General features: G+C 30.5%; 2 protein-coding genes across 2 annotated transcripts; one reads left to right on the top strand and one right to left on the bottom strand.

Annotated features, from left to right (window-relative positions):
* Nucleotides 1-1,008: 1,008 nt before the first annotated feature.
* LOC126676651 (uncharacterized) lies at nt 1,009-2,503 on the bottom strand. Its single transcript, XM_050370906.2, has 2 exons — nt 2,345-2,503; nt 1,009-2,262 (listed from the first exon to the last, which is right to left on the bottom strand). The coding sequence occupies exon 2, from the start codon at nt 2,052-2,054 to the stop codon at nt 1,113-1,115; it is 942 nt and encodes a 313-aa protein (XP_050226863.1). The 5' UTR covers nt 2,055-2,262; nt 2,345-2,503; the 3' UTR covers nt 1,009-1,112.
* Nucleotides 2,504-21,614: 19,111 nt separating this feature from the next.
* LOC126678405 (uncharacterized) lies at nt 21,615-22,646 on the top strand. The gene is made up of 2 exons (XM_050373303.1): nt 21,615-21,947; nt 21,990-22,646. The coding sequence occupies exons 1-2, from the start codon at nt 21,615-21,617 to the stop codon at nt 22,644-22,646; spliced, it is 990 nt and encodes a 329-aa protein (XP_050229260.1).
* The last annotated feature ends 2,573 nt before the right edge of the window (nt 22,647-25,219 follow it).

Below are 25,219 nucleotides of genomic sequence, written 5' to 3'. Positions count from 1 at the left end.
ATCATTTAATTTTGGTAAAAAAATACATGAACTTTTAAAATTTTACAATTAAGACACCGGTACCGTTTTAACGACACCGTTTTTCAAAGTAGACGCAAATTTGGTCTTAATTGTAAAAATTAAAAAGTTCATGTTAAATATGTCAAAATTAATAAATACAAAAGACACATAAAAATTGGCGATTTTTGGTGCATTTAAGCCTTGGCAAAAGGTACAAAAAAATCCTCGTGGTTTTCACAAAAGTACAAATCAGCCCTTTTACTTTTTTTAATATAATTAAGCCCTCTTTATTTTCAAATTGAACAAATAACCCTTTTCGTCCAATACCATTAGAAACACTCGTTAATGGCTAACATATTTCTTATAATCATATAGAAAAAAAGTTCACAAATAATTTTAATGTTTAAAATATTTACCGAAAATTTGAGGGGATTAGTGTCCTAAAAATAAACTAAAAGGGTTCATTTGTTCAATTTTAAAACAACGAGGGTTTAATTGTTCAATTTTAAAAATTCGAAGACTTAATTCTGTCCAAATAAGTAAAAAAACTTATATGTACTTTTGAGAAAAAGTGGAGGATTGTTTTATAACCAAATAAAAAATACTCCAAGTCTGATCGATGAGATTCGGACCAAGCTGATATTATGTTTTTACCGGAGATATAGTTAGTGGTCAGTTTTAAAAACTTTCAACACCGAATCTGTCCCGTTCCAATCGAACCAAGTCTGATCGATGAAAAATCTAAGTTCATAAACGAAAAACGCATAATCTCAGCAGTCAAAACACAGTAGAAGTGTTACACATGCAAAATTACAGGTTTGAAAACATAACTACAAATTACAAAATCCAAAATTTACTTTATATTCTGATGCACACTTGCAACATAAAAACAAAATGCCTACAATTTTGACTTAAAAAGTTAGCCCTGTAACTTACAAACGACGACGTATAAAAGGGAATGATTTTTTTTTTATATAGAAAAGAAAAACAAGAAAAGAAAGAAAGCAATTCACATCATCAAAGAGAATTTTCTTTTCTTTTCTTTTGAAAGAAATAAACAAAGTATATATAATAAAAAAGCAACTGCAAAAAAAAAAAAAAAAAAAAAACCATCACCCAGGATTCTTACAGGCACAAATTAACAAGGAAAATTCTGATTGGTCAAGTCCTTTCTGCCCTAAACTCTTCTCCTCAAGCCATAATCTGCTATCTAATCCACTTCTTGTCCTAAACATAAAAACAGCAGAACCAGAAGCTGATGATGATGTCTGTTTAAAGAACCAATCATGCAAATCCCACATCATATCTACCAATAATCCATCCAAGAAAATTGTCTGATTCCCTCTAAAATTCCATTTCAATCTCTTCACTTTAAAAATTATCTTCTTGTCAATGCTCACGGACAGTACAAGACTAGGATCTTCTTCATCTCCACTACACTTGATTAATATATCATGTGACATTCCTGAATCAGAAAACTGCGCTTTCGTTGAATAAATCCCGTTCCCGGAGAATTGCTCGCTGCGCGAAACTAACGAAGACTTCAATTCGGACAATGATTTTGTTTTGGTCTTGAACCATTCTTCATTAATATCGTTATCTTCATCCCCAAGAAATAGGGCTAATTCTGAATCAACCAAAACCACCACGTAGAACGCGCTGACCGGCTCGGGACTTGTATCATAATAAGCAGAAGAAAGATCCCAATAAACCTCAATCTTTGAATTGCAAGATTGGAATGTTTTCGAGCCTTTAATTTTTCTGAAAGAATGGGAATTTGAATTAGATTTTGCAGAAGGGGATGAAATGGAATCACTAACATCAATGGAAAATAAAGTTTGTTGGCTAATTAAGAGTTTCTTGCACCATTTGAGGGTGATAAACAAGGTTTTTAGAGAAATTGAAGAGAGTGTGAGTTTATATATACAAGTAACAGAATTAGGAATTGAAGGTGTTTGATTAGGAGAAATATAAGATCGATTCGAAGGACCGGAACAATATGAATCTGATACTTTAATGGCATGTTCACTGTAACAAGTTGCTAAACTCCTCATTGTATACCAAAGAAAACCAAGAAATTACCAATTCAAGAAAATCAAGAAAATGAAAACCCTAAAATGTTAGAAATTTTCAAGATTTGGAAATTTGATGATGAAGAAAAAAAGAAGATTGAAGATGACAAAAGAAAGGGTACTCTTCTTCTGTCTTCAGTCTTCAGTCTTCCTCCCCATGTGAAACTGTCCTTTCCAATTGCTAGCATAACTGTTAGAAAGTTAATTAAATTTAATTGAAAGGCAGTGAGAAATCAATAAATGATGAGATAAAATAGAAATATTTATATTACCATGTTTCATGGATGCTCCATGTAATGCATTAATTAGGATTCTTCTGTTATAAATAACCTTAAATCTCCTTGCACTGCCTTTTGTGCCAGTTCATTCCCAGTTTACTAAATTAAATTTATTATTTAGCATCAGCTCATGGAGTTTGACCTGACCAAATATATCTATTTTACAATATGGTTTTCTTTACTTAATCTAGAATATGACAAAGCTAGAAGACAAATAAATGATACGAATATGTTTATTTATTAACAATTATAACTCATATTATCAAATAAATTGTGATTTAAAATTTTACTAGTTAATTCATCATTTTTTTTATTGCTATATATTTTTATATTTCGTTTATAATTGACTTCATAAGATATTATATATATCAAATGGAATAGCATTATACACATAAAAGTACAATACTGCATCATGACTGTTCTAAACGAGTTATATGTATATTTAATAAAGGTCGAGAAAATAATATACCAAATTACTAATGAAGTTTTAAAAAGCACTGTATATTTGATAAACGGGCTATAATTGTTGTTAGATAAGTATATTTTTTTAATAATATTATACTTTTATCATATGAAAATCAACTAAATTATAAATCGGCTATATAAATTATTATTTCTAGTCGGTGTGGCTTTGATCTAATTTTTTAATATAATTATCTTGAATTACTCTTTTTAAAGTTAATTTTGGTGTATTTTTCCCTTTTATTTGCTTATGTTATAATGTATACTAACAAAATTCAACCTAATGAAAATTGTATGATTAGAATAATTAAGCTAGGTGAAGATAAAGCCAAAACCAAGAGATATTGATAGACATGTCTAAAAATATATATCGAGAGCTTGTACATAATTGGATAAATTAGAGGTGGGCTAGCTGAAAGTGATGGTGATGAATTCATGAGAGTGATTTTTGGACCCTACAAATTTAAGATGATCCTTAGATTCACCTACTTCAACTAAAGAAACACAACATCATTAAAGTTTTCTTTCTATGTTAAGGGTTACAAACTATGGATTGTTAAATTTTAATTGAATTATTCTTATCATAATATCAAATACTTCCAAACTATAGAATTCTAATATATAGAATTTTAAACATTATTCTTAACAATGAAGTATAAAATGATAGTTTGAATACACCCATGATCAGTTATCCTGAGTCATTAATTACTACTCAATTTCAGCATTCATTTACTAACAAAAGGACACAAAAGATGTTTAAACTTTAATCAAATGTAGTACTTCCTCCGTCCCTCCGTCCCAATAGAGTTGTTCACTTTACCTTTATCACACAGTTTAAGAAATGCAATTATTGTTTATAGTTTTTGTAAATATTTTCTTGTCATACCCTTATTTAATATAGGATCCATTTGCAATTTATTTTTATTAATTGATTTTAAATAGGGGTAATATAGGAAAATTAAGTGTAAAAGTTAGTTATTTTTTAAAAGTGGACAAGAATTTTGGGATAAAAAAATTCTCAAAGTATACAACTCTATTGAGACGGAAGAAGTATTAGTTTATATAATCATATGTAGTACTACTACTACTATATAATAATACAAGAAATTGAATTATAAGCAAATGTTAAAGTCAAAGATTATGGTGATAGTAGTAGGAGCTAGTATTAAGAAAGATGCCACATGTAATGACTTGTGGATTTAGGGTTAGGAGTAAAGTTGGTTAGATTTAGTGACTTTGCAGCTCTCCTCGGGATCCACCTGACCACAACTACTAATTTGGGGAACAGAAAGCGACCATTAAACTGCTTATGCGCATAATTAACCAACTTAACAAGCAAACTATCTGAGTAATTAAGTCAAGTTATCATCAATGTTTTAAAATTCAAACATAGCTGAATCGATATATAGGCAAAATATTTTAAAAAACACTCGTTTTTTAATCCCTTTTTAATTATATCATAATCATATAAAATCGTCAGTTTTGTCTAAATTTACACTTTTCACTTTCAATTATAATCACAAATATTAAATTGATTTTTTTTTTATTCAGAAAAGTTTAAATAAGACATTCATTTTGAATTTTTTAAATAGAAAAAGGTACATATAAAACTTGAAGTAGAAAAAAGTACACAAATTATTATTATTTTATTATCATGATTTTTTTTTAATATGAAAATCTAGAGTTCCTTAAATTATAGGATGATAATAATTTGTCTTACAGAACTTGAAGTGGAAATGCCGCAATTTGCCGAAAGGGGAAACATAAGATCCTGTTTGATATAATAACTTGTCAACTCTCTAATTTGAAGCTGCACTACCGTGACCAATAAAGACAACCTGCGCAATTGTCATCAGTGTGGAGTGTAAGAACCGTCTGAAATTAATAACAATTTAATTAGACCAACAAATTTAGTTGGTCCAGTTTAAAATTGCATTATAAAAATTTGGACGTTCAGTTTAGTTACATTTTGCCTTTTAAAAAATTAAAATCAATCAGATTATAACATTAATCGAGCCAAAAATAAGCAAATTGAACCAAAAATCAATCTATTCGGTTTGGTTTGAAACATTATATTATTATTTCTCAGAATTTTGGTGCAATTCGGTTTTAAAAAGAGAAAAATTGATTCAGTTCGATTTAATTTGAACAAATTATGTAATAATGATAGAAGCAACTGACTCTTGGTATTTACCCCTTGTTGGCCAACCAAGAGTGATCATGTTTGGAAGAGTTTGTGCATGCTCAACAAATGATGACCATTATTCCAATTTCTGAGGATGCCTTGTACAAGACAATGCACCACAATCCTCATATTAATCATTTCTAATCCTATCCAATACCTTCAAATTTAACCAAGTTTGTGAAGTCAACAACACAATCAATTTTCCTTCTGTCATTTTTTCGTATTATTATATCCTTCCTCCGTTCTAATAAAGTTGTGCATTTTAAGACACAAAGTTATCCCAAAACTCTTATTCATTTTTAAAAAATAACTATTCCCTCCGTTCTTGTTTAGTTGTCCACTTAGTCAAAATTGTACATATTAAAATATTGAAATTTTTATCTTAAATAATAGAAGTAAATACTAATATAACTCTATTATATAATAAATGTTTTGTAAATTGAGTTATAGAGTTATTTATTAAGGAGGGTTAAATTTGTAAGATAATAGCTAATATTATTTTAAAATTATAAATGAACAACTAAATATAAACAAATTCATTTGGATAAATGGACAACTAAAAAAGAACGGAGGGAGTATTTTTTACACTCAATTTTTCTATATTACCCCTATTTAAAATCCGCTAATGAGTAGATTGAAAGTAAATTATAAGTGAATCCTATATTAAATAGGGGTATGACAAAAAAAATAAGGAAAATTTTACAAAATCCATAAACAATAATTGCTTTTGTTAAACAGTATGATAAAGGTAAAGTGAACAACTCTATTAGAACGGAGATAGTATTTTCAATTAAGGTTGAGCTTCGTTTGGCTTGTTCAAAAGTCTGACCACCCGACAGCCAGGGCTACTCTTATATTGAATATTGCCCCGAAAATCCTTGTCGAGTGGGTTCAAGTCGAAATTCAGCACTTAATTTTTTTATCAAACCTGATTAGAATCGGAATTCATATTAGGATTTTATAAAGGCTAAATCCATTTAGAAGCCCTTATACTATACCATTTATGTTCAGGAAGTCCTACTATTTATTTGTTCTTCCGGTCCTTTTTCTAACCTAATTTTTGATTTTCAGGTCTTTTTTAGTTTTTTTCAGTCCCTTTATTTACAAATTTTTTGTTCCTCCAGTCCATCAAAAGAACATGAAAATTGGAATTTACCAAGTACAGAAACCCGAACGTGAACTTTAGAGTAGGGGTCTCTCGAACAAATCCGGTAAAGTAAAGGGGTCTCTGTATGGGTTTTGCCTTTTATAAATAAATATATGTTGATCTTTTTTAATTGAAAAAATATTTTTGGAATTAATTAAATTTCAAAAAATAAAAGAAAAGTGTCTTGTTATTAGAAATGAAAATATGGGGAGTTTTGTGTTTTCCCATATTACTCAGGAGAACTCTATTTACTGAGTTTATAAATTTGGATTTCTCATATGGGTTTGGGCCCCAAGGAGTACCCAATTTTGTGAACGGGATAGGAGTTAAATCCTTTCGTATTTACCACGCGCGTCGTCCGGTCGGCCGGCCTGGTCTGGGTAGGATGGTTCGGTTGGCATTATTTTTTTTAGATACGTAAATAATTTTTTATTACATAACAGTTTTTATTTTTCAGATAAAACATATCCCTTGAACGTTTTCAGCATTTATTTTTCATATTTAATTCTTCCCCAGCAGCTCTTTTTTGAGCCTATAAATACTGATCCCTCTTTTCATTTCAGAAAACAAAAAAAAAGAGTAATACAGAGCAATAGAAGTGTTTATAGAGCTATTTTTACAGTGCAGTGAGAACAATATTTTTCTGGGTGTATACATGAGTACGGTTCGAATCCGCGACCTCACTCAAGATAGAAGAGTGCCTTAACAACTCATATATGCCCGCGAACTAGTCAATCAGCGGTTTGGTTTGCTCTAAAACCCTTCTAATTTAAGACTCGCAGTTTTTTTCTAAACCGGTTGGGTAACCGTTAAACTGGAACAATTAACCGGTCAAAATAACCGTAAAACCCGTTCCGGTTCAATTAACAGCAAAAAAACCAACATTTATCTTATACCAAAAAAAAATGAAGCACTTAATGACATTGTTTAGATTCAAACCTTCATTGCATAATATTTTTGTGGAATTATTTCAGAACACTACGCTACATTGCTCTTTATATATATGTTCCTTATTTTCTAGTATATATATGATGATTAAAAGTTATAATATTCTATATACATATACAGTCGACCCTCTAATAGTTAATATTTTATAAATTAATAATTCTAATAATTAATAGAAAATTGAGAGAATCAACTTCATTCCACGTTAGATAATTAATAATTCTATTATTTAATAATTAATAAAATTTAAAATATATTCTACATGAATATTAATTATTAGAGAGATTTTTTTTTAAAAAAATATATAACAATTGATGATTTATTTGAGGCAATACTAACCTTTATTCATAAAGTGAAAGTTAAAATTCCATCAAATTATGACTTCTTTATTCTTTTGAGAAATTTTAAAAGAAGCTATTAGATAAATAAATTAAAGTAAGTAAAGTATCTCTAATATAAAAAATATTAAAAATTATTTTACTTTATGAATACAACTTCTTAATAATTATTTTTTAGTTTGATATCAATTGATATTTTTTAAATTGAATATAAAATTATTTCTTTTAAATTGAGTGATTGTAAAGTGTATTTAGTTAGTTTTTTTATAATATAATATTAATATTACGTTGAAGGACAATGTGTTTGTTGAGGAGCAAAATAACGTTGTTTTTTCCAACAACTTAGGAAATAACAGTGTTCATCTTGACAGTCAAGTGGGTGGTATTTAGATGATTCTAATGTGGCCGAGATTATCAAGGATTCTGGAGGTCTTCCAATTAAAAATATTATTGATGATCTCCATGCGGTTGCGGATGAAACTTCATGTGATGTTACTCGCCTTACATCAGAGTCAGACAGTGTTAAGGAAGACCTTGTGTCAGTTGTTATTGAAATTGCTGAGGGTAATTCATCTGAGGTTAGGGGTGAAGTTGAAGTTGATCTTGTAAAAGAGACCAGTGTTGATCTGGTGTCTAACAGATCAACCCCTAGAAAATTAATGAATCTCAATTCCCTGGGGTATATTGCTCCTTGTTCTGATATGCAGATGGAATCACACAACGATATTTCTGATTCTGATATTGCCAATATGAATCGACAAAATGTTACAGTAAGAAAAGGCAATGTTTGTTCTACTCCGGAAGATGAAGCGGGGAAAACATGGCAAATTGGTCACGATTTAGGCATCTTCAAAAGGGAAACGAGATCGGCAACCTTGAAAAAGTTGACAGAGAAGGTGAAATCTAGCAGGAAGCGTCAACAAGTTTGAGCTTTTATTTTTTCAGGGTTTTTACTTTTTCCATGTCGATACAGCTTTCTTTTGTATCATGGAATTGTAGAGGTGGGCTTTTGTTTATGGGGAAACAAAAATTTATTCGTGATTTGGTCTCTACACATAAACTTGCTTTTATTGATTTGGTTGAATCTAAAAGGGAGTTTGTGGACGACTTTTTAGTTCAGAAATTATGGCCGAACTTGGAATTTATGTTCGATTGGATACCATCCGTGGGTGCGTCAGGTGGCTTACTCTTAATCTGGAATCCTGTGATATTGAGTAATGTGTCGATCTCTAAAGGTTCTAGATGGATTGCGATGGATTTTCTTTTCCAAGGTGTTAATTGCCGTCACATCCTAATTTATGCTAGTAACTTTGTTTCAGAGAGATTATTGCTTTGGCAGGAGTTAGGGTCTTTGTTAAGTTTTGTTGGCACTACTTTTATTAGCGGTGACTTCAATGAGACTATTCATCCGGAGGACATACTGAATGGGGTTGGCTATTCTCCATCTATGTTGGCTTTTGGTGATTTTGTGAATAATTCTGAGTTGCTGGACATGCCACTTCAGGGCAGATTATTCACTTGGCAAAATTCTTACTCCAAATCGCGTATTGACCGTTGTTTGATCTCTGCAACAGCAGGTACGATTTGGCCTTTCATGTCACTTAATGCCTTGCCTGGTAATCACTCCGATCATGTTCCTATATGCTTTCGGTCAGCGAATACTTTCAATTGGGGGCCTAAACCTTTTCGGTCAGTGGATGCTTGGTGGGATCACCCGGATTTTGCAAAGTTTGTAGCGGATAGTTGGGTTATAGCTTGCGCGAATCATACTAATCTCACTCTGCGATTAAAGGAGCTTCGGCAAGCTATTAATACTTGGAACAAGAATTCTTTTGGAGACCAAAATAGAAGGAATAATGAGCTTTCAGCAGAGATTTTTTCAAAAGAAGCAAGGGCCGATTATCATGTGATTTCTGAGGAGGAAAGGACAGAAATTGGTAATCTTACATCTGCTCTTTGGCAAGCTGAAAAAAGGGCAGAATCGATTTGGGTCCAAAAATCAAGGCTTAACTGGAGTACTGCAGGAGACAGAAATACGGAGTTTTTTCATAGTATTGCCTCCAAACACTATAGAAATAACTTTATATCTAGTATTCAAGTAGAAGATTCGGTCTTTGTGGAGCCTGGTGATATTCGGCTTTGTATAAGGGATTTTTATAAATCTCTTTACAGACAGCAGGACTTGGTAGATTTCGATCTCTCGGGGCTGAGTTTTGAGCATATTACCGAAGTTCAGGCAGGGGAACTGATTATTCCTTTTAGTGAAGGGGAAATTTTTAAAGCGCTCTCTTCTTGTGGTGAAAGAAAGGCTCCAGGGCCTGACGGGTTCAACTTCTTTTTTTACAGACGTGCTTGGGCATTTATGAAGAATGTTTTTTTGGAATTCTTTGCTGAATTTCATGGATCGAATCATCTCCCTTCTGGTATTAATACTTCTTTTATGGTTCTAGTTCCTAAGGTGGCAGGGTCGAATAACATTAAAGACAATAGGCCAATTAGTCTAGTAAATGGCTTCGTTAAGTTACTCTCGAAGACTCTTTCTCTGAGATTAGCGCCTCTAGTCACTAATTTGGTATCTGATAGTCAGCATGCTTTTTTGAAGGGCAGAAGCATCCTGGATTGTTCCATGATTGCCAATGAACTTGTTCATTTGGCATCGAAAAGAAAGGATAAGCTTCTTATCCTTAAACTTGACTTTCATAAGACTTTCGACAGTATTGAATGGAATTATTTGCTGAGTGTTATGCGGTGTATGCACTTTCCTATTAAGTGGTTGGAATGGATGCGTGTTTGTTTATCGTCAGCTTCTACTTCAGTTTTAGTTAATGGCAGTCCGGTTGAGCCATTTAACCTGAAAAGAGGAGTTCGGCAGGGGGATCCAATTTCACCCTATTTGTTTGTTATTGCGGTGGAGGGGTTGAAACGCATTTTAGACAAATCAGGTGAAATGGGTTATACTAGTGGTTACTGTTTTAGGGATGATCAGGACCCTATCTCGTTACTTCAATTTGCGGATGATACGCTTCTTTATCTTCCTTATGATATGGAGAAGCTTCAGAACCTTACTAGAATTCTTCGATGTTATGAAATCATCTCTGGTTTGACTATCAATTTACACAAAAGTTCTATTATGGGAGTTAATGTGTCTGATGATGATTTGTTATTAGCAGCAGAATTTGTTGGTTGCAAGGTTGATTCTTTTCCAGTTAAGTACTTGGGTCTTCCTTTATCTGGGCGGAAATTGGCTATTGGTGCTTGGGATCACGTGATTGAGCGGTTTAAATCGCGTTTGGCTTTATGGAAAGGCTCTCTGCTGTCTCCTGCATGAAGATTGGTTCTTATCAAGTCTGTTCTTTTCAGTGTTCCGGTTTATTATATGTCTCTGCATAGCATGCCAAACATTGTTTATAAGAAATTAGAATCATACATGATTCGATTTCTTTGGAAAGGGGATGTCTCCAACCGGGTTCTAAGTAAGATCTCTTGGAAGACTATATGCCAAGACTTCGATAAAGGTGGTTTGGGCATTACTAATCATCATATCAGGAACCAAAGCCTATTATTTAAATGGGTTTGGAAATTGAGGATTAATAATGACAATTCTCTTTGGTTTAAAGTAATCTCGACTTGCTCTTCCATTAAGAGTTGGGATTGTCTTCATAACGGGGACGCGAAGAAATTATCTTTTATTTGGAAAGGAATTCGTAAATCTTGTTGTGTGGATAAATATGCGCGGGGATTATTTATTGTAAATATCAAATTTGATGTTGGTAGAGGCTCTTCTATTTCATTTTGGAACGATAATTGGATGGCTAATGGTCCGGCCTCGTTTTTATTCCCAAGGTTATACAACCTTTCGAATCAAAAAAGAGCGTCTATTTATGAGATTCGGACTATGGGTTGGCGTCGGCGTCGGCGGTTGCGAGGTTCAGAGGCATTACTGTTTAATTCAGTTCTTAATATTTTTAATCGTTTGGACAACACATCCACTGTTGTTGATGTAGTTTTATGAAATTCAAGCTCTGGAATTTATTCGGCTAACACCTTCTGCAGATTTGTTAATAGTGTTATATCTCAGGTGTGGGACAATGATGCTTCAGTTGTGAATACCGGTGTGGCCAGGGATGCATTCAGTGCTGCCGTTGTTCGCATAATTAATTCAGTCCATGAAGGGCTTCTTGATTTGCATCATAATGACTCCTCTTACCATGCAGGCCATGCAATTGTGGATCCACGTGCACCTGCTGTTTCAGTTTCTCAAAGAATGGCAAATAGGAATTATAGTTCGGGTCTCCAAAATGTGAATAAGAATGATGTTCCTTTTATGAAAGTGTGGAAATCAGCGGCACCTGCTCGAGTTAAGTTTTTCTTATGGCTTGCTTTACATAATAGAGTCCCCTCGCTTGATTTTTTAGCCAAACGTTCTATTATTGCTTCGGATAATTTCTTATGCTCCCTGTGTAATATTGTCGAGACACAAGCACATATTCTTATTCATTGTGAATTTGCTAAAAGCATATGGTGTGGTATTCTTCAAAAGCTTGACGTAGCATGGTCTTACCCGAGTTCTTTTTGTGACTTCATGATTCAGTGGGAGAGTATTGTTTATAATAGTCCTTATCAGAAATTATGGCAGTTATTATGGGTTCTGATAGTTTGGAAAATATGGAAGTGCAGGAACGGGAGAATTTTTTCTGGCTCAGTTGCAAATAAGGAGACGATTATTTTTAATGGCTTCATGAAAGCAGTTTTTTTATTTAAGTCTTGTAATAGAGATTTTAGCTATTCTGGTTTGGATTTTTTTAGAAATCCTTATCAAATCATGTACTCTGGTGTTTGATTGTTTTGCTATTCTTTAAACCGTAGCCTCTAGTGTGCCATCTTGTATGTGCCACTTCTTGTGCGAAAGTTTAGAGATTTGGCTTTACCATTTCTTGTGGCTTTTTAATATAATTTTATTCATCAAAAAAAAATATTAGATCTATTAATGTAGATGTTTTAAAATATCTTTTATAATTTTTTTTATATAAATTCAATAAATTAATAATTCTAATAATTAATAAATTTTTGATCCACCATGTGTATTAATTATCAGAGGGTCGACTGTACTCTTATAATAGGGGTTTAATTTTGGTTGAACTCCAATTAAACCTTAAACTTTTAATTCTTTAGTCTCAACGGATTTATCATCGGGCCGGATTTAACAACATTGGTTAAAACTAGTTTGACCGGTGCATTGGATGTATCAAATGACATAGGTATTTATTAAGCTAATCAAGGTATAACCAAGAGCAAAGTAACAATACTTAATAACAACAATAATAAACTTCTTTGTATATAGAAAAAATAACAACAAATAATAAAATTAAACATAAAATAACAAAAAACTATCCATACAACTCTGAAGTCTATCTTCCATTAATCCAAAAATTCGAAGTCAGAAAAGCATTCAATTAAGGCCTTAATTTTTCCACTTCATACCTCCATAAGCGCAGCAACAACCCTTCTTTTTTCCCCTCTAGCAATAACCCTTCTTGATTTTGCAATTTTTAAACAAACATGGACCGTCAACATTAATCCTCCGAGAAATCAAATATAATAAATAACCTCAATTATATAATTTTAAATAATTCACTTTTAAATTACTATTAATTTATTTATCAATTTATAAATTATTTTAATAATATATATAATAAAATTGACATTAAATTGTCATTGAGTTGACATTAAGTCGTCATTGAGTTTACATTGAGTTTTCGCACACGCACACAACGGCGGGTCCCACTACCACATATCCGACCACGACCACTTAGGGTCCGACCACTTAACTAGTGAAATATTTAATTAGTATTACTCATGTATTAATAAAAAGTGTAAAATATATATATAAATTTATTATTATATTAATATTTAATAAATAAATTAAATTAGACTATTTATAATTAAATTTGTAATAAATTTAATTTAAATTTATTTAGTTTATGTTTAATTTGTATTATAGAATTAATTTTACTCTAATAAGTTAATTTAAATTTATAATCAGCTATATATATAGAGAGTAAATATTGAGAACAATGAGCTTTTGCCTTAATGACAAATCATAATGTTTTTTTTTCACAAGAGGTTAAGGGTTCAAGTCTCTTTAACCACAAAATGGTATTTTATTTAATTTTTAATTATCTATCCAATATTAGTCCAACCATTAAAAATGGTTAGACCACAAATCACTGTTTGTCCGACCAGGTTGACCGCCGAGTTGTCCGGTTAACAATAATTCGATCAATGGTCCGGTTTATAGAAAATGGAGTAAATTATTAAGTGTAATAAAAACAAAATCGATAAAATACACCATAGGATAAAATAGGAAGACTAATTATAAAAAAATAGGCATGGAAAGTATTTTTAAAATTTGAGAGATTTTTACAAAAAATAAAAACATGAATTATTACATAAAATTGCCCAAAATCAAAAAACCAAAATCAAACTAAACCGACCAACCAGTCAAAAAAATTGCCGTGTTTGGGGAAAAATAACACGGTTTGGTCTACCGTTTGAATAATTCCAAAACCATCGGTTTCGGTCTATTTGGTGCCGAACCGACCGATGCTCACCCCGAATTCTAACCAATTATTTCCACAATCCAATAATAGCCAACAATAAAGTAATAAACTTCTATTTTCTAAAGAAACAGCAGCAATGATAGACTTAAATAATAATCAAATTAAACATAAAACTATCAAAAATATCCTGAAATCTATCTTCCATTAACCCAGAAATTTAAAGTCCGCAAAACCATTGAATTACAGCTTCAATTTTCCTCTTCATGCCTCATATTTATACCAACCCTTCTTGATCTTCTAATTTTCAAATAAAAATCGACCGTTAACATTAATCCTCCAAGAAACGAAACCAAATAAACGAGTCCAATTGCAGTACTGTTTGAGATTAAAAATCTCAAAAATGGATTAGATTGGGTGGTTGAACTTGCACTAATTATTCTAAATATCAAGAACAGCGGTAAACTAGTTCCGACCGCTAACCAGAACAAACAAGTGCATATAAATTCTACGGACAAATGTGTTAGACTCCTGAATGAACCTTGTTGATGTTCTTCTTCCTCGTCTTCTAGCTTTTTGTAATAATGATAATCCATGATTAATCTTAATTAATTACCCAAAACAAAGACCAGTATTAGTACTGTAGTTATAGTTCATTAGAAAAGTTATGCCAACTATTGTATTTATAAGCGTTTTTTAGGTTTAAATCTGAAGCAATTCAGGATTTTCTAATCCTAATCTGTTTTGTATTAGGATCCTAATTAAATATTTTGTTTGTATCTACTAACTTTTACTTAAATCAAACACTGACAGTAATTCTTGTAATAATTTTATCCTAAATTTTTTATTTTGGGGAAAATCAAAAACACAGAGTTGTGCAAGAATACGAATAAAAATTCAATTTACCCCCTCAACTTAGGACGAAATATCAAATAAATCATTTTGCAAGAAAACATATCAAACAGACCCGCAATTTGACAAAAGCGGATCAATGTAACCTGTAACTTAACAAAAAAATGCTAACACACTGCAACGACCCACACCACCACCGACTTCCGAAAACTGCCACTGAAACCTGCCGCCACAGAGACCCACCGCCATTACCCACCTGTAACGGGACGTCGGAGGAGGAGCTGGTGATCCTCCTCCAGCGGTTGGTGGCGGCAGTAGTGGTCCAGTGGATACGGAATATAAAAAAGTCAACAAAAATTTTCAATATTTTTTCAAAAACAATGATTTTTTAGGTTTTAAAATGTAAGGGAAGATTTGAAAATTAAAAATTTATAATCACTAATTTAGAAAATAAAAATAATATTAAACACTGTTTGAATTTTTTTGTCTTTCTAAATCAGAGAATGCGTTAAACTCTCTGAAGGACGGTATGGTTTGTTCGGTTTTATCAAGTTGTGGGTCTATTTAATTCAAAACCGTTCAAAATAATTTTTTGATTTTTTCGTGTCAGATTGAGAGGGTGAATTGATCCTTTGTTTGCAAGAATACCAAAATCAAAAAAACTGAACCAATCCAAACCAAAAATATGGTCCCGTTCGGTGTTAAAAATATTCAGTTTGGTTTCGGTTTTTGTTGTGAAAAGTTCAGAGAAATGAAACCGACCGTAAATAAATGGCTTAATACATCTGCGTGTCCCTGCACTTTTCTGTTTTTGCACATAAGGTCCCTGCACTAAAGTACCCCATTATTAAATCCCTGCACTTTAACTTCCATCATCCCAAAGTCCCTCTGTTAAGGTTCTGTTAGCGCGTACAGTACACGCGCCGTTAATGAGAGTAATATTCAGTTTTGTAGTTTGATATATTCAAATAAGGTCCCTGCACTTTTAATTTATACAAATAAGGTCCCTACACTTTAATTTTATGTAAAAAAAGTCATTGTAATTGTTTTCATATAAAAATTTATTTTAAAAAATATATAATTTTTAATTAATAATATAAGATGTTAATGTAATTTAATTAACTTTTTATAATGTTTAAATTAACAGTAAAAATAATTTTTTAAATTAATAAAAATATTATTATTATTATTTTTTATTAGAAATGGAAGCAGTCAGCTTTGTTTTGTATGTTTATATAACACACTCAAATTCAAAATTGACATATATGAGGATCGACGCCTGTTTACTTTTTTTTGAGAATACATCTGTTTAATTCTGTAAGTGCGATGTTGTTATATATTATTTAAAAAAAATCATTGATATAAAGTATCATTTTAATAATTAATAAATACTATTAAAATTAGTTTTATTTAGGTTAGTTAATATTTACTTTTAAAAAATAAAAAATCTAGTTCACTTTTATTTTTTAATATAATTAAAGAATTAATTAATTTTATTTTTTATTTAAAGTTAAATAATTTATAATTTAAAGATTTAATAAAATTATATTAACAATCATTTTATCAAAATAAATATGATTTAAATATTAGAGTATATTTCGTGAATGAGGCCCTTACTCAAGAAATATTCAACATTAGTTTAAAAAAAAGGTAACATAAAAAATTATTAAAAAATTAGAAATGCATTCAGACTTCCGCTTGATATGTCTCCTATAAAAATGGAAGTAGATAGCTCGAACTTGTAAGTTTATATAACATACTCAACTTCGAATTTGACATATATCAAGATCAACGTCCGTTTACACCTCTAAGTGCGATGTTATCATATTATTTAAAAAATAAAATTTATCGGTATAGAATATTATTTTAATTATTTAATAAAAAATATTAAATTCGTTTTATTTCTCTAAGTTAATGTTTATTTGTTAAAAAAATTAAATTCACTTTTATTTTCAACATAATAAAATAAATAAATAATTTTTTTTTATTTATAGATGAATAATACTACATTAAACATTCCGTAAGAATGAATGAAATTTTCAATAAAATAATAGCTAAAAAATATAATTTTTGACATTATTATTATTATTTAAATATGTTAAATTTGTACCCTTTAAAAAATATTAGTTTTAATATTTTATACTTAAACTTAATTTTATTAAACTAAAAATTAATGCATATTTATACATAATCTCAACATTTAAAAGTGCAGGGATGTAACATTAAAAAATTAAAAGTGCAGGGATCTAAAATTAAGAAAACTGAAAGTGCGTTAACGGCGTCAACACTCGCCTCAATAGAGGGACCTGGGAATGATAGAAGTTAAAGTGCAGGGATTTAATGATGGATATTTTAGTGTAGGGATCTTATGTGCAAAAACAGAAAAGTGCAGGAACACACAGATGTATTAAGCCTAAATAAATTTATTAAGTATTGGTATGGGGGTGATGGTGGAGAGGTCTTTGTATTCACTGAAGATCATGTGTTCAATTTCTAGAATCTGCAAATTACTCTTTTTTTTTAATTAAGGAAAATATAAAAATATTTTTTTTTTGTCAGAGATAACAATATATAAATAGAAAAAAGAATGACCATCTCATGAAAAAAATGAGTCATTCTTTGAAATAAATAAAGCAATGTGGACTTTGTGGCTATTATAAGAGCCATCCAAATACACATTCGTTTAACAAATTAAATTATTTCAAACTTGAATAATTTGAAAATATAAAAATGTTGCCTTTGGAGTTTCGGTATGGTCAGATTATTTTTTTCAAAAGTAAAAAATCGATGGGTTTTGGTTGTAAGATCGGTTCGATAACCGTACTGACCTATGCACATTCCTGCTGTATTATTAATTTTGGAAGGGATCATGAAAGGTTTAAATGTAACTAGCTAGTGCTATTTTTATTTCTTTATTTTTACTATAAAAATAATAAAGGCTTAATACATTTGCGTGTCCTTACACTTTTCTCTTTTTGCACATAAGGTCCCTGCACTACAATATTCCATCATTAAATTCATGCATTTTAACTTTCATCATCCCGAGTTCCCTCTGTTAAGGCGAGTGTTGACGCCGTTAACGCACTTTCAATTTTTTAACTTTACATCCCTAAACTTTTAATTTTTAATGTTACGTCCCTGTACTTTTAAATATAGAGATTGTGCATAAATATACATTAATTTTTAGTTTAATAAAACTAAAATTAAGTATAAAATATAAAAACTTATATTTTTTTAATGGGTATGAATTTAACATATTTAAATAATAATAATGTCAAAATTTCTATCTTTTAACTATTATTTTATTGAATATTTAAATTATTCTTACTAAATGTTTAATTTATTATTATTCATCTATAAAAAACATAATTTATTAATTTTTTTCATTATGTTGAAAAATATAAGTGAATTTAATTTTTATTTTAAAAAGTAAATATTAACTTAGAGAAATAAAAATAATTTTAATATTTATTATTAAATAACTAAAATAATAGTCTATCCCGATAAATTTTTATTTTTTAAATAATATAACAACATTGTACTTAGAGGTGTAAACGGACGTTCATCTTGATATATGTCAACTTCGAAGTTGAGTATATTATATAAGCTTACAAGTTCGAGCTGTCTACTTCCATTTATAGAGGAGACATATCAAGCGGAAGTCTGAATGGATTTCTAATTTCTTAATATATTTTTATGTCACTTTTAATTTTTTTTAAACTAATTTTGAATATTTCTTGAGTAAGGACCTCATTCACGAAACGCACTCTAATAATTAAATCATATTTATTTTCATAAAATGATCATTAATATAAATTTATTAAATTTATTAAATTATTATTACTTAGCTTTAAATAAAAAAAAATAAAATTAATTAATTTTTTATCATGTTAAAAAATAAAAGTGAACTAGATTTTCTATTTATTAACAAGTAAATATTAAGTCACATAAATAAAACTATTTTAAATTTTTTATTAAAATATTAAAATAATATTCTATAGCAATGTTTTTTTATTTTTTTTAAATAATATAACAACATTGCACTTATAGGTGGAAACAGACGTCGATCCTCATATATGTCAATTTCGAATTTGAATGTGTTATATAAACTTATAAGACAAAGCTGGCTACTTCATTTTCTAGAGGAGACATATAAGACGAAAGTCTGAATGGATTTCTAATGTTTTTATTAATTTTATCTAAGTTGCCTTCAAATTAATTTTAAATTAATTTTAAATTTATTTCGAGTAAGGATCTCATTTACGATATATACTCTAATATGTAAATCATAATTATTTTTATAAAGTGATGGTTAATATAATCTAATAAAAAAATAAAAAAATATAATATTTTTATTAATTTAATTTACATTCTTATTGTTAATTTAAACATAATAAAAAGTTAATTAAATTGCATCAGCATCTTATATTATTAATTAAAAAAATTATATAATTTTGAAAATACATATATTAAAATAAATAAAATTTTTTATTTTATGAAAACAATTACAAGGACATCGTTTCTATAAATCAAAGTGCAGGGACCTTATTTGTATAAATTAAAAATGCAGGGACCTAAAATTAAAAGTACAGGTGCCTTATTTGTATATATCAAACTACAAAAATGAATTCTAGTCTTATTAACAACGCGTGTGCTACACGCGCTAACAGAAGGTTAACAGAGGGACCTCAGGATTAGGGAAGTTAAAGTGCGGGGATTTAATGATGGGGTATTTTAGTGCAGGGACCTTATGTGCAAAAAGAGAAAAGTGCAGGAACACGCAAATATATTAAGCCAATAATAAATTTAATTATTATTAAATGCAAATTATTTTGAGAATTTTTTCTGATATACTGTGATTAAATCAGAGATTCTCACATATATCATAATTCACATGTTTGTCTTTTATATTTAAAATTTCAATAATATGATTCATTATTTTTATTTTCGTGATTAATTCTTCCGCCAGTTTTTATGTTAATCAACTGAGTTAAATAATTTGACCAAAACAATTTAGATTTCAATTGAGTCCTTAGACACAAATATAAATAAAAATTATAAATTAATAAATTCAATGACTTAGGTATTTTCACTCTAAAATAGAATATTCATTTATTTTAAATTTAGTTATCGAATAACGGACGTTAAAATATATATATATGTCGTATTTTTTAATCCAATTATTCGATAAAATAGATATTATACTGTTTTATAGAAGTTGTTTGAAATGTTGGACTAAACTCTTTCAATAAAAGATATTTATTTATTTATTATTTTAATAATTTTTTTAATTTATGTAATGTACAATAATATTTATTAATAGTTTTATTAATAAAATATTTATTTCTCATAAAATTATACAAATAATTATTTAATATTTTATTATTTTCAACCTCAATTAAACCTTTAACTCTGAATCCTTTGTCATCACCAGTTTAATGATCGAGCCGGATTTAAGCCTTTCATGATTCTAATAACGCAATAACATATTTAGGGGTAATTGATTTTGAAGATCACTGAACTTTTGAGTTTTTTAATTTCAGTCACTAAACTATTTTTTTTCATTTTAATTACTGAATTTTTATTTTTATTTCATTTTGATATTTTTTGGCCAAAATGCTTAGGTGGCAGTCGAAATTAATTTTTTTAAACCTGAAAACTTGCCATATATGCATTATTTGATCTAAAAACTCATTTTCAAAGTGAAATTATGTGTATGTGATAAATTTTTTAACGTAAAACTTGTAAAATCCGGTTGTCACATGTCAACTTCCGGCTGCCACCTAAGCATTTTTGACCTGAAATACCAAAATGAAAAAAAATGAAAGTTTAATGATCAAAATGAAAAAATAATTAGTGACTAAAATAAAAAAATCTGGAAAGTTCAATGATGGTCAAAATCAATTACCTTATATTTAGATTATTATCTACTCCGAATTATAGTTCTCTTAAAAATTGGAGCAAATTATTATGACACCCCTTACATTTGACATAATTTACAGCTTAGTCCCTCTTATTTAAAAATTGAATTATATAACCTTCACTTTTGTTTTTGTCAACGATTTAGTCCTTCCGTCCATTTTGGATGTTAGTCAACGAAGTCAATGAAACTATATTGTCTCCTACTTTTATTTTTCTCAATAATTCCACCCCTCACTTTTGTTTTTGTTAACGATTTAGTCCCTCGGTTTTGATAATTAATTTACCCATAAGTCGTTTGACTTCGTTGACTAACTCTAAAAATTGATGGAGGACTAAAATGTTGACGGAAGCAAAAGTAAGAGGCCACATAGTTTAGCTTACAAACAGAATGGATTAAAGTGTAAATTTTATCAAATGTGAGGGGCTTCATAGTAATTTACTATAAATATTTTTCAGCGGAGAAAAAATCCTTTATTTGGTTTTTGTTATGAATAGTGTGTGAATATTATGGATGACAAATTCAAAGTTACCTATCTAATTAGGTGAAAATATTTCAACCCTCCATATTTGACATGCATGTAAATGCATTAATTACATGGTGGGTGAAATTGCCTATAAATAGGTTCCATTCCATGTAAAATTTACAAGTGAAAATATACTTACAAAAGTAGTAAAATCCTCCCAAATATTTGCTCTCTTATTGCATTATTAAGTGTTCACTAAATATTCATTAGTTTAGTCTACAAGCATTATCTATATTATCATTAAATTTATAACACGTTATCAGCACGATCGTTCTATCAGTTTACGATTCCCTAATTCAAGAAAATTCGGTAAAGTATTCCAAAGTTTAATCATGTCAAACCTTACAAAGCTTGAATTTACGGCACTTGATGTATCTGGAAAAAATTATCTGTCATGGATACTAGATGCAAAAATACATCTGCAAGCCTCTCGTCATGAGGACACTATTAAAGAGGGAAATAATGCCTCTACTCAAGATCGTGCAAAAGCAATGATCTTCCTTCGCCATCATCTTGATGAAGGATTAAAAAATGAATATTTCAGTGAAGATAATCCACTTGTTCTCTGGAATAGTTTAAAAGAACGCTTCGACCATCAGAAGACTGTAATTCTTCCAAAAGCTCGTTATGACTGGATGCATTTAAGATTGCAGGATTTTAAAAGTGTTAGTGAATACAATTCTGCAATATTCTGAATTAGCTCAAAGCTAAAATTGTGTGGAGAAACAATTACTGATGAAGATTTATTAGAAAAAACATTCTCCACTTTTCATGCATCTAATGTGGTACTCCAGCAGCAGTATCGTGAGAAAGGGTTTAAGAAATATTCAGAGCTGATTTCTTGCCTTCTAGTGGCTGAGCAGAATAACGAACTGTTAATGAAAAATCATGCAGCACGACCCACTGGTTCTGCTCCATTTCCTAATGTAAATGCGAGCGCATATAGATCTCCTCGTGGTCGTGGTCGTGGTCGTGGTCGTGGTCATGGTTACGGTCGAGGTGGAAATAATTACAACCATGTCGGTTATAATAACTCTTTTAGGCATAAGAATCACCACCAGAAGTGGGATAAGAAGGAGGAGAAACAAGAAAACAGGAACAGTGGACAATACAAACATCAAGTGAAAAATGTCGATAGTAAATGTTATCGATGTGGCATGACTGGGCATTGGTCGCGTACCTGTCGTACGCCCAAACATCTTGTTGAGCTTTACCAAGCTTCCCTCAAGGAAAATGGAAAGAATATAGAAACAAATTTTGTTTCTGATGATGATTTTGACCACAGTCTAATGCATAATGACTCTATAGACATGACACATTTAGATGTTTCCGATTTTCTTGAGAACAATAATAATGAAAACTAATCCAGCATGTATTGTAATGTTTTTATTATTTACTTATGTATTGTTGTGTTATTCTATAATTTCTTATGATAAATTTTTCTTTGTTTGAATTAAAAAGCATATGGATAATTCTCAGCATGTTGTTTCGTCCAAGTTCAGTAATGAAGAAATATGTCTTGTGGATAGTGCGACAACCCACACTATACTCAAACACCAAAAATATTTTTCAAATCTTAAAAGATGTCAGACAAATGTCAGTACAATATCTGGTAAGGTAAAATTAATTGAAGGCTCCGGAAGAGCTACTGTTCTATTACAAGGGGGAACTGTACTTACCATTAATGAAGCATTATTTTCCCCCAAGTCTCAAAGAAACTTGTTAAGTTTTAAAGATATTCGTCTGAATAAATTCCATATTGAGACAGAAAATGATGATAATATGGAATATCTTCATATTACAACAAATGTTTCAGGTAAGAAACATGTAATTGGAAAATTACCCACATTTTCTTCTGGTTTATATTATACATATATAAATGTGGCCGAATCACATATGGCTGAAAAGAAAAAGTATTGTGATGCTTCAATACTAAAATTATGGCATGAAAGATTGGGTCATCCAGGATCAATAATGATGCGGAGAATAATTGACAGTGCACGAGGACATCCACTGAAAGGTGAGAAAATTCCCCAAGTAAGTCATATGTCATGTACAGCTTGTTCTATTGGAAAATTAATTGTGAGACCTTCACCGGCTAAAATTGAAAATGAATCACCTTTATTTCTTGAAAGAATTCAAGGTGATATATGTGGGCCAATTCATCCACCATGTGGACCATTCAGATACTTTATGGTATTGATTGACGCATCCAGCATATGGTCACATGTTTGTTTATTATCAACTCGCAATGTTGCATTTGCAAGATTTCTTGCCCAAATTATTAAATTGCGTGTTCAATTCCCTGATTACACAATTAAAAGGGTAAGACTTGATAATGCTGGTGAATTCACATCTCAAACATTCAATGATTATTGCATGTCTGTTGGAATCACAGTTGAGCATCTTGTTGCACACGTACATACACAGAATGGTTTAGCTGAATCTCTAATTAAGCGCCTTCAGCTTATTGCTAGACCATTAATGATGAGAACTAAGCTACCTATCTCTATATGGGGACATGCTATATTACATGCTGCATCATTAATTCGTGTTAGACCTAGTGCATATCATAAATACTCCCCATTACAATTAGCATTTGGTCAAGAACCAGATATTGCCCATCTTAGGGTTTTTGGTTGTGTTGTATACGTGCCAATTGCACCACCACAACGCACAAAAATGGGTCCTCAAAGAAGATTGGGAATATACGTTGGTTATGTGTCCGCATCCATAATTAGGTATCTTGAACCTTTAACAGGTGATGTTTTTACAGCACGTTTCGCCGATTGTCATTTTAATGAAGAAGAGTTCCCACCATTAGGGGGAGAAAATAAACAATCAGATAAAAATATTGCATGGTGTGAACCTTCATTATTGCATCTTGATCCTTGCACAAAACAATGTGAAACAGAAGTTCAAAAGATTGTGCATTTGCAAGCTGTTGCAAATCAATTACCTGATGCATTTACAGATACAAAAAGAGTGATTAAATCATATATACCAGCAGTTAATGCCCCTGCTAGAGTTCAGATTCCAAAAGAGAATTCTGAAAATAAAGTCGCTCATAAATCAAAGACACGCCAGAAGCGTGGAAGACCGATCAGTTCAAAAAATAAAAATCCTCGGAAAAGAAAAGGAGCAGAAAATCTCGATCATGCTAGCAAAGAGAAAGGTGTTCCTGAAGAAACACAAGATAAAGAAAATACTCCAGAAGAGGAAATAAATGAGGTTAACCAAGGCAATGCCCCAGAAGAGGATATGAATGTAATTAATCAAGACAGTACCCTAGAAGAGGACACAAATGAGAATAAAGAAGAAATCTCAATTAATTACAATAATACAAAGATTGTGTGGAATCGAGACACAATGGAAAATATTGACGAAATTTTCTCTTATGCTGTTGCATGTGATATCATAAATGGAAATGAGGATCCCGAACCGAGATCGGTTATTGAATGTCAAAATAGACATGATTGTGATAAATGGAAAGACGCTATGCAAGTTGAATTAGAATCTCTTAACAAGAGAAGTGTGTTTGGACCTGTTGTCCTCACACCTAAAGATGTGAACCCGGTAGGTTACAAATGGGTCTTTGTACGAAAACGAAATGAGAAAAATGAAATCACAAGATATAAAGCTAGACTTGTTGCTCAAGGCTTTTCTCAAAGACCTGGAATTGATTATGATGAAACATATTCTCCTGTCATGGATGCAATTATATTTCGATATTTGATCAGTCTTGCAGTTTCTAAGAAATTAGAAATGCGTCTCATGGATGTTGTAACAACATACTTGTATGGATCGCTAGATAGCGATATTTATATTAAGGTCCCTGAAGGATTTAAAATGCCTAAAGCATTAAATAGAAAACCCAAAGAAATGTATTCAATCAAATTGCAAAGATCTTTGTATGGGTTAAAACAATCAGGGCGCA

The sequence above is a fragment of the Mercurialis annua genome, linkage group LG4 (assembly GCF_937616625.2).
Source record: "Mercurialis annua linkage group LG4, ddMerAnnu1.2, whole genome shotgun sequence".
Classification (NCBI taxonomy): domain Eukaryota; kingdom Viridiplantae; phylum Streptophyta; class Magnoliopsida; order Malpighiales; family Euphorbiaceae; genus Mercurialis; species Mercurialis annua.
Note: the sequence above shows the minus strand (reverse complement) of the source record. Positions and strands in the feature narration are given on the sequence as shown.

Coding starts and splice junctions, on each gene's coding strand:
- LOC126678405 (XM_050373303.1), top strand. CDS start 21,615: ATGTCAAACCTTACAAAGCTTGAATTTACGGCACTTGATGTATCTGGA. Junction 21,948..21,989: donor GATTGCAGGATTTTAAAAGT/GTTAGTGAATAC, acceptor ATTAGCTCAAAG/CTAAAATTGTGTGGAGAAAC.
- LOC126676651 (XM_050370906.2), bottom strand. CDS start 2,054: ATGAGGAGTTTAGCAACTTGTTACAGTGAACATGCCATTAAAGTATCA.